This window comes from Chelonoidis abingdonii, chromosome 3 (genome assembly GCF_003597395.2).
Source record: "Chelonoidis abingdonii isolate Lonesome George chromosome 3, CheloAbing_2.0, whole genome shotgun sequence".
Lineage (NCBI taxonomy): Eukaryota > Metazoa > Chordata > Testudines > Testudinidae > Chelonoidis > Chelonoidis abingdonii.
Genome location: NC_133771.1, coordinates 126,958,852 through 126,971,547, shown reverse-complemented (window position 1 = coordinate 126,971,547; position 12,696 = coordinate 126,958,852). Strand labels below are relative to the sequence as shown.

Here is a 12,696-nt window from a genome sequence, read left to right as displayed (position 1 = left end):
AGAGAAGGGAACCTGTGAAGTGCTGGCTTGCAGAGGGCCCCTACCCTGAAACTCCCAATTGAGGAAAACATCCAACAACCCTGATTGGCTGAGGAACTCTATATAAACCATGAAGTAACGCAGGAAGTTGTCAGAGCAATTAGAGAACTCCCTGGCAGGCTCCTACAATGGACCCCTCCTGTGTACCTGACTCTTGAGCTCTGAATTCCTGCTTGCTCCTGGTTCCTGTTCTTATCCCAGACCCTCATCTGTTCCCAGTTCTTGCTTTCCTGACTTACTCCAGTTCCCTGCTCCAACGCCTTACTCTTGTGCTGTTTCTGACTCTGATGCCTGGCCTGGAACCTAGGCTGTCTCCAGCTCTGATTACTGCGCTTGACTGCCCACACTCTGGTTATTGCAATAACAGTCTTTTACATCATGTAATATTCATTCATATTTTAAAAGGAATTTGTTGAAAACATGCTTGTGCCCCTGTTGTACTATGTTTCCATCATACATACTACTGAATGAGTTTGATGCTATGAATATTTGTGGAACCAGTGGATTTTAAGTGTATGTTAAAGAATATTCACTTAAAGTGAATTTTGAATTCATTATCATATTACATTCATCCAATCAGTGAACAGAAATGTGTGACCAGTTTAAAGTAATGAACAATTTGGAGTTTGAATTTCAAATACACAATATTGCAACAAAGTGGTTGTAACTGTCTGTGGACCAAGAATTACTCACACAAATTGTTAAGCAAATAATTTCAATTTGGAAATTTCAAATTGAGAAAATTGTCAGCTGCCCCTGGAAAATTCACTAACAGAGAAAGAAATAATATTCATTAGATAAATTATTTGCTGTGGAGAATTTGCCCAGGTCTTTCCAATACCTAGGTAACCTTGAGAACATTGTGGGATGTTTTGTTAATATGGAGTTTCATCCTCAAGTCTTTATCTCTTTCATGAATATATCTCTTCCTATCTGTTGGGTACCTCAAGGTCTTGTCCTCTCTCCCTTCTCTTTTCCTTTGTTGACTCCATCCATTCCCTTGGCTTCAGTTACTATTTCTCTGCCAGTGACTTCTAAATCCGCTTCTCAGCACCTGTCCTCCATTCATCTGTTCAGCCTCAGATCTCCTCTCAACCTCAGACTCTCAGCTCAACCATTGTGTATGCCACCACAGTCCCAAACTCACGCTCTCTGAAATTGAGATATGTCTGAACTCCTGATCCCTTCCTACCACCTGTTATCTCTGTTCCCATTAACTATGTCATGAGCTTTACAGTGTCCCAATGTCATATTACCAGGGACTTTTCTCTACTCCCCCCAAATCCAGTCACCACCTCCTTTTTAAATATCTTCAAAACATTTTATTTCCAGACTACACCTACACCTAGAATTCTTTTCTGCGCCTTGGCCTCTCCTGGATTACTCTAACCTTATCCTCTCTGCCTTCCCCAATACAATCTTCTCCTTCCACAAAATGTAAACGTTCACTGTTAAAGTAATCTTGCTCTTCTGTCACTGAGAGGGCATCCTCATATTTCTTAAATCCTTTCACTGGCTTTTCAACTCTAAACTGGAGAAAAAAATCCTGAACCTCACTGTCAAGGCCCTATGTGCCTCTCTTATCTGCTTTCATGTCCCACACCCCCTTCTCACCAGCCATATTTTTCATAGTCTCCTGTCCTTGCTGCTTATTTTATTTCCTTTCCTTACTCTCAGCTTCATGCCTTCTTTCATGCTGTCCCATAAACTTAAAATAATCTCCCCTTTTTTCTTCATCTTGCATCCTCTCCTTCAAATTCCTCCTTTGCAGGACTTTTCATCTACAAATCCATCCTGCACAGGGCTTATCATCGATTTCTTATGTGAAATATTCTCTTGTTTTTAAGGGCCAGATTCACCTTGGTCTTTATGCTTTTGCACAATTGCAGACAGAGCCCAAGATGCCTTATCTGTCATTTCATGTCCCTCAAGATCCAGGTAGAATTCCAGGCCAGGAACTCAGAGCACAGTTCCCTTCCTGCTCCCCATGCTTGCGTGCATAATGTCCCAAAGGAAACAGAGAGGAGGAGGTACCATAGTTTCATCCTTCCCCAGGCACCAGCCAAAAGAGGGTGGCCAACAGCACAGGGGATGCAGAGTGATAGAGTGGTTGGGACAAATGAGGAAGAGCCAGGAACTCTTGAATTCTAATCCATCATCTTCCTTTGTGTGAATGTCAGTTACTCCCTCTCTTCCTGTTTATAATAATACTTACATACCTGATAGATTTTTTAAGTGTTTATATTAGCACTAGGTATGTTATATTTTTTGAATTGTGGTGTCAAATAATTGCATTATGTACATTATATATATATTATAAACGTGTGACAAAAATTACCTAAAATGCTAAATCCACCTATAGACTAGTAGCCTCCAAAATTAATTTTAAAATACACAGGTGGTTATTTGATTTATGGGAATGGTAAAAACAACCTGAGTCTAGCAAGGGAATTTTTTCCCTCTGAAACACCCTTACTTGCAGTTTTAAAAAGTAATTAAATTACCTTTTAAATATTAGAAATTCTTGATTTGCACCTATCATTAAACTTTAGTGTAAATTCATTGGCAGTCATACTATCAAACAGATGCTTTTACATACGCAGAAAGAAAAAGAAATATACATAATTTTTAAAATACAGAATTAAAATAGCATAAGCAATATTGTAGAGCCATGGCAAGTAAGTAATGTTTTCATAACATATTTCAGAATGGTTAGAGGCTTGCTTAATCTCCAAGTCTTAATGCAGCTGAGCCAATTCTGATCCCCACTTATACCAGTTTTATGCTCATGTAGCTCAGGAGTAATTCTGTTGAATCCACAGGATTTATGCTAGTGTGAGAGTAAAACCAGGCCTAATATATGGTGACGAGAAAATCAGGAACTGTTCTGAACCCCAAGTGGATCCCAGGAAGGGATGGGAAGTGGGGAAGGATAGTATGATTGTCTATCCTCCATCTATATGCTCCTCTCCATTAGGAGGTCCCTGCTAAGTCTGTAAGTGCCTAACTGTGCATACCTCAACATCAAGATGTGGTGGAAACTCTGCAGCTTAAGTTTATCTTTTTCATAGATTTCTCTTTGGGAGGGAATGATCTGGACTTCATTTAGGTGCTAGATAACTATACTGGACTTTGGAATTTCTCTGTTTGGCCTAAAAAAAGATACAGTTCAGCACTGGCAGTGGCACTAGAAGCTTCTGTAGTCTGCTTTTCCAATGTAGTTCTACCCTGATCTGAAGGGACTACTTCAAGTATATAAAAGTCTTATCTTAAATCATTAACCTTTTCCCCCTGAGGCTGGCAACAAGCATGACATTTAATACTGTTTCTGATCAGAGATTTGGTTTTTGTGTTTGGTTGGTTGGTTTTGCTCTGAATACCTTTCAACTAGGAAACGGCCCGGGATAACCAACGTATTTTACATAGACTTTTCATAGAGTTTAAGGCCAGAAGGGGCCATCAGATTATCTAGTATGACCTCCTGATTTCACTTAAATACCCCAATAATGAGTCCAAAGACTTCCATTAGACAGAAGTATTTCAGACTCAGGAGAGTAAACTGCTGTGTGCCATAGGCAGAGAATAGGAGAGACTGTGGTGCCACCAATACCTGAATTAAAGTATATCATTTAGAAAGCTATCTATTCTTGTCTTAAAGACTCCAAGCCATGGTGAGTTACACTGTTGCAATGTGTAATTAAACTCACTGCTATGAAATTGCATCTTATTTCAAGGTTGTATTTGTCTAACTTTAGCTTCCAGCTACTGAATCTTGTTGTTAATCAGACTTGTTTGTCAGCAAGAGTAGAAGCTACTTCATTCCAGTGAATATTGTTTCCATGTGTAAGTGCCTATATATGGTGATCAAATCACCTCTCAACCTTCTCTTTGGTAAACTGAATAGGTTGAGCTCCTTAAGCTTCACATCGTGAGGCTTGTTTTCCAGTCCCTGGATCATTTTTGTGGCCCTCCTTTGAACTCTCTCCCATATTTCCACATCCTTCATGAAACATGGATATCAGTACAGGACATAGTATTCTAGCAGTGGTCTTACCAATGCTGTGTATAGAGGCAAAATCACTTCCCTACTTCTGTTTGATTTTCCCCTTTTTATACATCCAGAGATTGCTTTAGCCCTTTTTGCCACAGCTTTGCACTGGGAGCTCAATTTCAGATGGTTATCTTCAATGATCCCCAAGTCCTTCTCTGAGTCATTGCTTTCCATGTCAGTCTCCTGCATCCTGTAGTTACAGACCTTCATTCTATGTCTCAGATGTATTATCTTGCATTTTGCTGTATTAAGATGGATTTTGTTGGATTGTGAGCATTTTACCAGGTGATTCAGATCAGACCTGTCCTCCTCATTATTTAGTACTACACCAATCTATGTGTCCTCTGCAGACTTTACCAACAAAGAATATTATATAATCATCTAGATAATTGATAAAAATATTGAATATTATTGGACCAAAAACCAGTCCCTCTGGAACCCTGCAAGAAATTTTCCCACTCGTTGATGTCTCCATATTAACACTACATTTTAAGATTTGTCAGTGAGCCAGTTTTTAAACCATGTAATGTGTGTCCTGTTAATTCCGCATAATGTAAGCTTTTCACTCAGAATGTCATGTGGAACTAAGGCCTTGTTTAGACTAGAGGGTTAAGTTACATACCTTAAGTTGAAGTAGTTTACATCGACTTAACATGGTTTCTACACCGCTCTGTGTCATTGGGAGATGTTGTCCCATCGACATAGCTTCCATCTCTCATTGAGGTAGAGTACTGAAGTCGACAAGAGAGCACTCTCCCATTGATTTATCGCGTCTTCACCTGACCTGCTATATCAATGCCACTGCATCAATCACAGCAGTGCCAATTTAGCCCATAGTGAAGATGAGCTCTAAGGGAGAGGAGGAACAGCTCAGTGGTTTGAGCATTGGACTGCTAAACCCAGAGTTGTGAGTTCAGTCTTTAAGGGGGCCACTTAGGGAGCTGGGGCAAAATCAGTACTTGATCCTACTAGTGAAGGCAGGGGGCTAGACTCAATGACCTTTCAGGGTCCCTTCCAGTTCTATGAGGTAGGTATATTTTTTTATTTTAAGTCAAATGCCTTAGAGCAGTGGTTCCCAAACTTGTTCTACCGCTTGCGCAGGGAAAGCCCCTGGTGGGCCGGGACGGTTTGTGTACCTGCCACATCCACAGGTTTGGCTGATTTCAGCTCCCAGTTGCCGCGATTTGCTGCTCCAGGCCAATGGGAGCTGCTGGAAGTGGCGGCCAGTATGTCCCTCAGCCTGCGCCGCTTCCAGCAGCTCTTATTGGGCTGGAGAGCGAACCGTGGCTACTGGGAGTTGCGATTGTCTGAACCTGCAGATGCAGCAGGTACACAGGCAGTGGAACAAGTTTGGGAACAAGTTTGGGAACCACTGCCTTGGAGAAATCAAGGTATACTATATCACCACAGTTGTCTTTTTAAAATCAGACATGTTATCATCTTGGTTTTGGGGATGGGGGGGGGGGGGTTGGTTTTTTTTAAAGAAGACAACAGGTTTGTTTGATAAGACATAACCTTCCATGAAATTATGCTGACTGGCAAAAATTCTATTTTTAACCTTTAATTCTTGTTGATAGAGTCCCAAATTAACCTTTCCATTATTTTATCCAGAATCAACATCAGGCTAACCTGGGTTATCCTTTTAACCCTTTTTAAATATTGGAACTACGTTGGTAGGCCTCTGATCCTTTGGACTTGGCCCAGGTTTCCAAGATTTATTTAAAATAAAAAAAATAACAGTGATACAGAGAGTTCCTCAGGTATTTCTTTTAAGACTCTTACATGGAAGTAATCCAGTCCTGTGGAAATGAAAATGTTTAATTTGAGCAGCTGCTGACTCACATCTTCCTTTATCACAGATGTTAAACTTTCTATTCCATCCACAACATCATATGGGATGGATACTTTTTTCTGCTTCATTTCAAGTACAGTAAAGAAATATCTATTGAACATTTCTACCTTTTCTACAGCATTATTTACTATTTTACCATCCACATCTAGCAATGGACTTATACCTGACCGAGGGATTTTTGTTATTTTTGTTTCCTAATATGTTTTTAAAATGCCATCGTATTGTGTTTAATCTTACTGGCCAATTGATATTTCATTGATTCCTTTAGCTTCCCTTGACATCTACATTTTTTAACTTGTAGGTTATATTCATTGCCCTTTTCCTGTATTTTTCCTCCTTTTATGTATTGATGTTTTAACTAGTATGGCTTTTTGGCCAGCATACGTGTTTTTATGTCTGTGGAAATGTGGCTTTTTGGACATCCAGTTGGATGTCCTTGAACAATATACCGTTTTTGTAAACACTCACACTTTAAATGTGGGTTCCCATTCAGTTATGCTAACCATTGCTTTCAGCTTTGGTAAATTGGCCCTTTAAAGTTCCAAATATACTGAATGCCCAAAAACTTAAAATACCCTCAGCTTTTGTCATTTTTGATTACTAGCAACCTTGCTGCATTCAAATCTGTGTCATAAAAGTGATAGGCTACCATGTCCCCTTTCCAGTCCCCAGAATGATCTGATCTCCTTCCAGAATTCCTCAGCGTATTGTTCTCCTGTAGCATTAATATATTTTTCATGCAAGAGTTGCTGGAGTGCTTGTCACTTAAAATCAATCACAATTTTAAGTGTAGTTTAAGCATTTTGAAAATCAGCAGTCTCCGGTTACTTACTTATAGGTATTTCTGTAGTATTCATCACAGCAATATCTGAAAGCCTCAGAAATTTACATCAGATTACTTTTAAAGCTAGTTTCTAACAATAGTAGAAGGCTTGTGGTCAATTCCTTCCATGCCTAGTGTCATTATTAAATGGTTGTTTGGAAAAACTTTAATTTCTTTCTGTTTATATGGCCCTCATCACCACAGTACCTGATGACCTCTCAGTTATTAATGGATTTTTATCCTTGCAACATCCCTATGAGGTAGGGAAGTATCACCCCCAGATGGGAAATGGAGGTGCAGAGTAGATCAAGTGTTTTGCCTAAAGTTACCCATAAAGTGTGTGGCTGAGTCAAAAATTGAATCCAGCTCTCTTGAATAGCTGTCCAGTCCAGTGCCCCATCCATTAGATCATTCAGAAGTTGGCTGGAAATGGTGGAATATACCATTATCCTAAGTACAGTTTGTTCAGTTCCAATTGATATTAAAGATACAGCCATAAATAATGTATAAGGTGTTCATAAATGATAAATGGATGAGTAATGTTTTCACAGGTGCCTCTGTGATTTAGGAACCTAAGACCTATTGCCAAGTGTATTTTGCCTGTCGTTTCTGAAAATAACCTAGGCTCCTAAATCACTTAGGCACTTACAATTCACCTGTTATAAATACGTTACAGATATGAGTTCTATGTGATACACATAATGCTAAGTAGAAGGTGTTAGAGAGAGTTCTAACCCATGATCGTATGCAACTGTCTCCGAGTGGCTGGCCCCAGAAAATGAAGTGGATCCAGCTCCCCTGTGCCAGAACAGGGACTTCCATTTGGCCAGTTAAGAAGTAGGGCAGCACCTCAGGACTTTAAGACACCCAGTGAATCAGAGCTCCCTGAGTGAGAGTGAGGAAAAGAGGCAGGTGAGAGCTGCCAGATACAGAAGGTGTTTTTGCGGGGAAGGCTGACGGAAAAGAGAGCAGCAAGAGGGGTTTGCTGGCTGTTGTCCTCAAGGCAGATAGATGGAAGGATGGCAGGAGTAGCAGCTCAGGGATGTGCCTGCTGGCTCTAAGCCAGAATGCCAAAGTCGAGGGCTAGAGAGGGCTGAAGAAAGGGAGAGCACTGGTAAGGTTTAGCAGCTGACGTCTCTGTACTGGAGAGCTGGACACAGAAGAACAAAGAGAGGGTCAGGAGGAGTGAGGGATGCTCCTCTTGTGTGGAAGATCACCCATCAGAGATGCTGTGGGGGTTCCTGCTAGGAAGAGTGGGGTTGCACTCCAGCTGGAAGGGCTGCAGAGGCTGTCCTGAAAGAGGGACAGAAGAGGACCAAGGAAGAATCCAGGTGTGGTGGAAGACACTGGAATGTGGTGTATGTTACATCAATGGCCCTCAGGATATGTGATTTTAAAGATGACTTGTTTATCACCCTAGTGCAAATTACGTTTGGGGACTTGAATTTTGAACTATTTGCACTGTGTTCTTGTAATAAACCCAGCCCCATGGAGGGATATTATTGAAACAAGACAGCCTAAAGTATAGTCTTTGGATTACCTCAGGGGAGAAATGGGTGCACCGGTCATGCCAGGCCTGTTGCAAGAGGGCACTGCAGTTAGGGCTGCCCTCTGACAGCAATCCGTTGCCCTCTTGAATTCTATAGCAAATGATTTAAGCACTTCTTCGTTGTGTATTAACCCTTTATAAGCTATTTATAAATGTACTCGTAATATAAGTGAGATATTTTGTTCTATAACCATAGAATACAATGTATATTAGAATATAACTGATTTTCATTATGACAGTAGACTTGTACAGATTCTGCTTCTTCATTTTCAGTTGACGTCTGGGGCTTTAATTGATCTACAGTATAGACAGAAAAGAAAAATATTGGAAAATGACACTTTGTAAATATATCTAAGCTCTAGAGATGGGAGACAGGTTTGTAACTGGATAGCAGAATGTGCAAAGCATTTAGTAGGCTCTTCTCTGTTTTCCAATTGATCCATTTATTTGGTTTTTTGTGGTATGAAAATCACTCTTGACAGGGCTATAATTGTATAATGATTTGGCATGATTCCTGTGCTGAACCAGTATAAAATGTCAAATTTGTTGGACAAAATATAATGCTTTTTTCCCAATGAACCCTGTAAATCCATTTTCCTGCATGTAACTTATAAAGACAAAATTGATTTTTGTCATAAAAATTTCTTTATTAAAGGGTGGAGAAATCTTGCTGACTTCTTTTATGTCAAGTTTGAGACTGGAGATCATTTTCTCTTTTCAGCTGAGGATTTATAATGGAAATGCTGACAGACTCTCAACTATAGTATTGCTGGTGTTTGTGTCTACAAGAGGAAGCTACTAACAATCAAACATTCAGCACAATTGAATGTTACCTTTTAAGACAGGGTAAGACAATCTCCCTCCTCACCTTCAGGTCCACTCTGTGCTCTGAAGAAAAATGAGGTCCTCAGAGAGCTTTGCAGCTGTGATTACCAGCACTTCCGTTCAAGGCCAGCAGAATGACTCAGAGCACTCACCATATTTACTGCAAGAATCACAAACTTGGTTGAAAATTGATAGATTCCAACATTAAATATTTATCCCCTTACCCTGGGATAAATGGATTCATGCATAATAATGTTAAACACCATTTGACTCGTTGAGCCCCCACGTTCAAGGGGACCTTGCAGACACGTGTCATAGATGCCTCTCTAAATGCTGATGTCTTCAGATTCCTTTCTAGCAAGAAGGCTGTAAAGCATATAAGATATTAATCTCCAATTTTCAACTGATTTGCTCATGCCTCTTATACACTGTGTGATTCTTCTTTAAAAGGGTATTTCTCCAATTAGCGTTTGTATTTTGTTTTGTTTACTATAAAGAGAGATGTATTTTTTTATGGATTTTCCCAACTGTTTGGAAAAGATTTTATAAAACAGGATATAAGATTGTTATTTTTAACATGGATATTATGTGACTTGACTGTGGCTTTCAAAACTCTCATACTTGTTTTAAAAAATACAGTGAAAAAGAATGTGTTACTGTAACATGTAACTCCTGCAATATGATGAGGGGCCTCCTAAACTGTACCTGCAAAATGTGCATTGGAGCCCCTGTGTTTATGTTGAAGTGCTCATTTGCATCCTCCCTGTGTGGGGGTTTGGAATCAGTGCTTCATTTTTCTATATTTTGGGTGTGGTTGTGGTTTTAGTCATCCAAAATTTTCAGAGTTATATATTAGGTAGAATTTTAAGAAGCACTAAATCTTTTCATTAATGCTGTAATTTTACACTATGTTTTGTGATATTTGCACACCCTCAGCTCATTTCCCCATCTTTTGAGAAAATTCATCCAACTCATTTCCTTCTTGTCTTTTAGTTTTTTCTCTTTTATTTATTCACTGTGCAGTGGGCCAGATTCACTAAGACCTGCTCTACACTGGAGTTTTACCGACCACTGGTAGAGCTGCATCAGTGCAAAACCCTAGTTTAGACATGATTTGCACTGGTGCAAGCTGATTTGTATCCATTTAGTTTATCCTAATTTGAAACCAGGGTACCCAGTTACTGAAGTGGCATCAATCCTGACTACAGTAGGGGTTTATACTTTTGCAGCTGCACCAGTAACTAAAAACCAAATGTGTAGACCAGAAGTGTGAGTTGGTATAATTTACACTTCTTCTTGCACCTGCAATATGAATGTTACACCAGCTTAGATTCCATCTAGACCAGAGTGCCAAACTCATTCAGCAGAGAGAGCCAAACTCCACTGTTCATTTTGATCTGTGGCCTGAGGCCTTAACTGAGGACAGTGTACCCTCCATCCTCAGCAGAAGGCCTGCTGACATCACAGAGAAGTGTGCCATAGTTCAAGGATAGAAATTGGCCTTTACATAATAACTAAACTTCTTGTTGTTATTATTTGTTGCATACTTAATCAACTCACTCACTGTCACTCACTCAGTAGGAAAATACACCTACCATTTGGACCACTTTTATTTCTGTCCTTTGTTTCTCTTCCTTCTTCTCCATCTTCCTTTCTGTTTGTGTCCTTCTTCCCTGTCTTTCCTCTCTGTTCTTCACTCTGCATTTCCTTCCCTGAACGTGTAAATTCTCAATTCCCACGTCTCTCTGGACCTTTCTTCAATACCCCATTTCACCCTCTGCTGTGCTTGACAGTGCAGTGATGACATTGAAGTGTCATTTACTTGACAGGTAAATGTCTCTAGTGACTTGGATAGAGGAGTTCAAACCTGTCTCCTTTATTGTTTCAGGCTCTCTGCAGACTCAAGAAGAAAACACAGAATTGGTTTACCCTCATGTAACATTTTAAAGGTTTTCTTCACAACCACAAGGGCTAGACTCCTACCTTTTAAAAAATGAAAGCTGAAATTTTGTGCAATCTGAATGTCAGGAGGGTCAAGGGCCACGTAAATATATATTAGGCTAGACTGATCTAGCCCACAGGCTGTATTTTAACACCTGGGTTCCATCTGTTTTAAGGTCTGTCTACACTCTGAAATGTATGGTGGTTTTAAAATGCATTAACTAATGTGCTAATTAAAACACTTAAAACTAGTAGAGTTTGTTGAAATTTTCCTAAGATTCAAAATTTGGATGAAAATGTTTCCTGCATGTTTTGGTCAATTCTCCTTAGCACCTACTGTAGACAAAGACAGTTACGTTTTAAAAACGTTCTCTGGCTGTGGTCAACCCCAATGATAAACCAGAGAGACCCTTATATTTCTTTACATAAGATCAGTTTCTGTCTCCCATACTCTGCAAGCAGTCCTGAAGTAAGGTACTGATTAAAAATGGCAGAGATGATCCACTTTATACTTCTTCCTTATACACCGAGAAGAGTGGTGTCATGGCTAAGGCACTAGGCTAGTACTTAAAGGATTTGGGTTTTATTTTTGACTCTGACACAGAATTCCTGTGTAAACTTGGATAGGTCACTTAACTTTCTGGTGTCTCCATCTATAAAATGGAGATGCTTCCCTCCCTGGTGTTGTGAGGCTCCTTAATGAATGTCTGTGAAACACTGACACTACAATGAGAAATAGAAACACCTACGCATGAAATTAAAATAAATTGTTGCCCAGAGAAAGATCTTGTGGCTGTTTGTCTACCTGGAATATGTTTTTTAAAAGAAAGTTGTCTTGTGTAACTGTGTGATACTTTTGGCTCTGACACATTATACTGTTAATTTTTGGCCACAGCTCTTTGATTTCCTCCCCCAATTTGTATCTAATGTGGAATGAAGCATTGTGGCATTTACCCTGTTTACTGAAACAATGTGGCAGTACTTCCATGCTCCCAAACCTCTGACAAATAACCTGAAGTTACTGTGTAAAACAACCCTTGTAACTGCTGACCTCATTGAGCAAGATAAACTGGAGAAGAAAAGTTTGGGATTTTCCCCCCACACTCCTTGAATTACAGTACATATATTTTGTCTTGCAGTACAACCGCTACCAGCGCTATGGTGCAGAAGAATGTGTGCTGCAGATGGGCGGAGTGCTGTGTCCTACCCCAGGATGTGGTGCTGGCCTGCTTCCTGAACCAGAAGTGAGAAAAATAGTATGTGAGCCAAGCAATGGACTGGGCTGTGGGGTAAGACTATGCACTTTCCTTATAGCTCATTGGGAATCAGTTGAGATTGCAGGATTTAACAAGCTTTTTAAAAAGAAACGGATTTTCCTTTCACTTTGATGACTCTGAATTACCCTTCATACCACAGTGAAACTCAGCAGCTTTCAATAAACAATTTTAATACAGCACCAGAGCCTAGAAATCACTACTTTGTCATGTAGAGTATGTCCATCCCAGAATCCTTTGCTTTAATTGGTTTGAGAAGTTGCTGATCTAAGTAGTTACAGTGAGCAGTTGAACTGTGCAAATGACAAGCCAAGAGCTTTGACTTTTTTCTCCCAGCACTCA

General features: G+C 39.9%; 1 protein-coding gene across 3 annotated transcripts in view; it reads left to right on the top strand.

Moving 5' to 3' along the window:
- PRKN (parkin RBR E3 ubiquitin protein ligase) overlaps positions 1-12,696 on the top strand; it is a 1,220,657-nt gene that overhangs the window by 1,021,623 nt on the left and 186,338 nt on the right. For all 3 annotated transcript variants that reach the window (XM_075064091.1, XM_075064090.1, XM_075064093.1), the window contains one exon: positions 12,220-12,369. In XM_075064091.1, the coding sequence (XP_074920192.1) occupies positions 12,220-12,369 (150 nt within the window). The remainder of the gene's footprint in view (positions 1-12,219; positions 12,370-12,696) is intronic.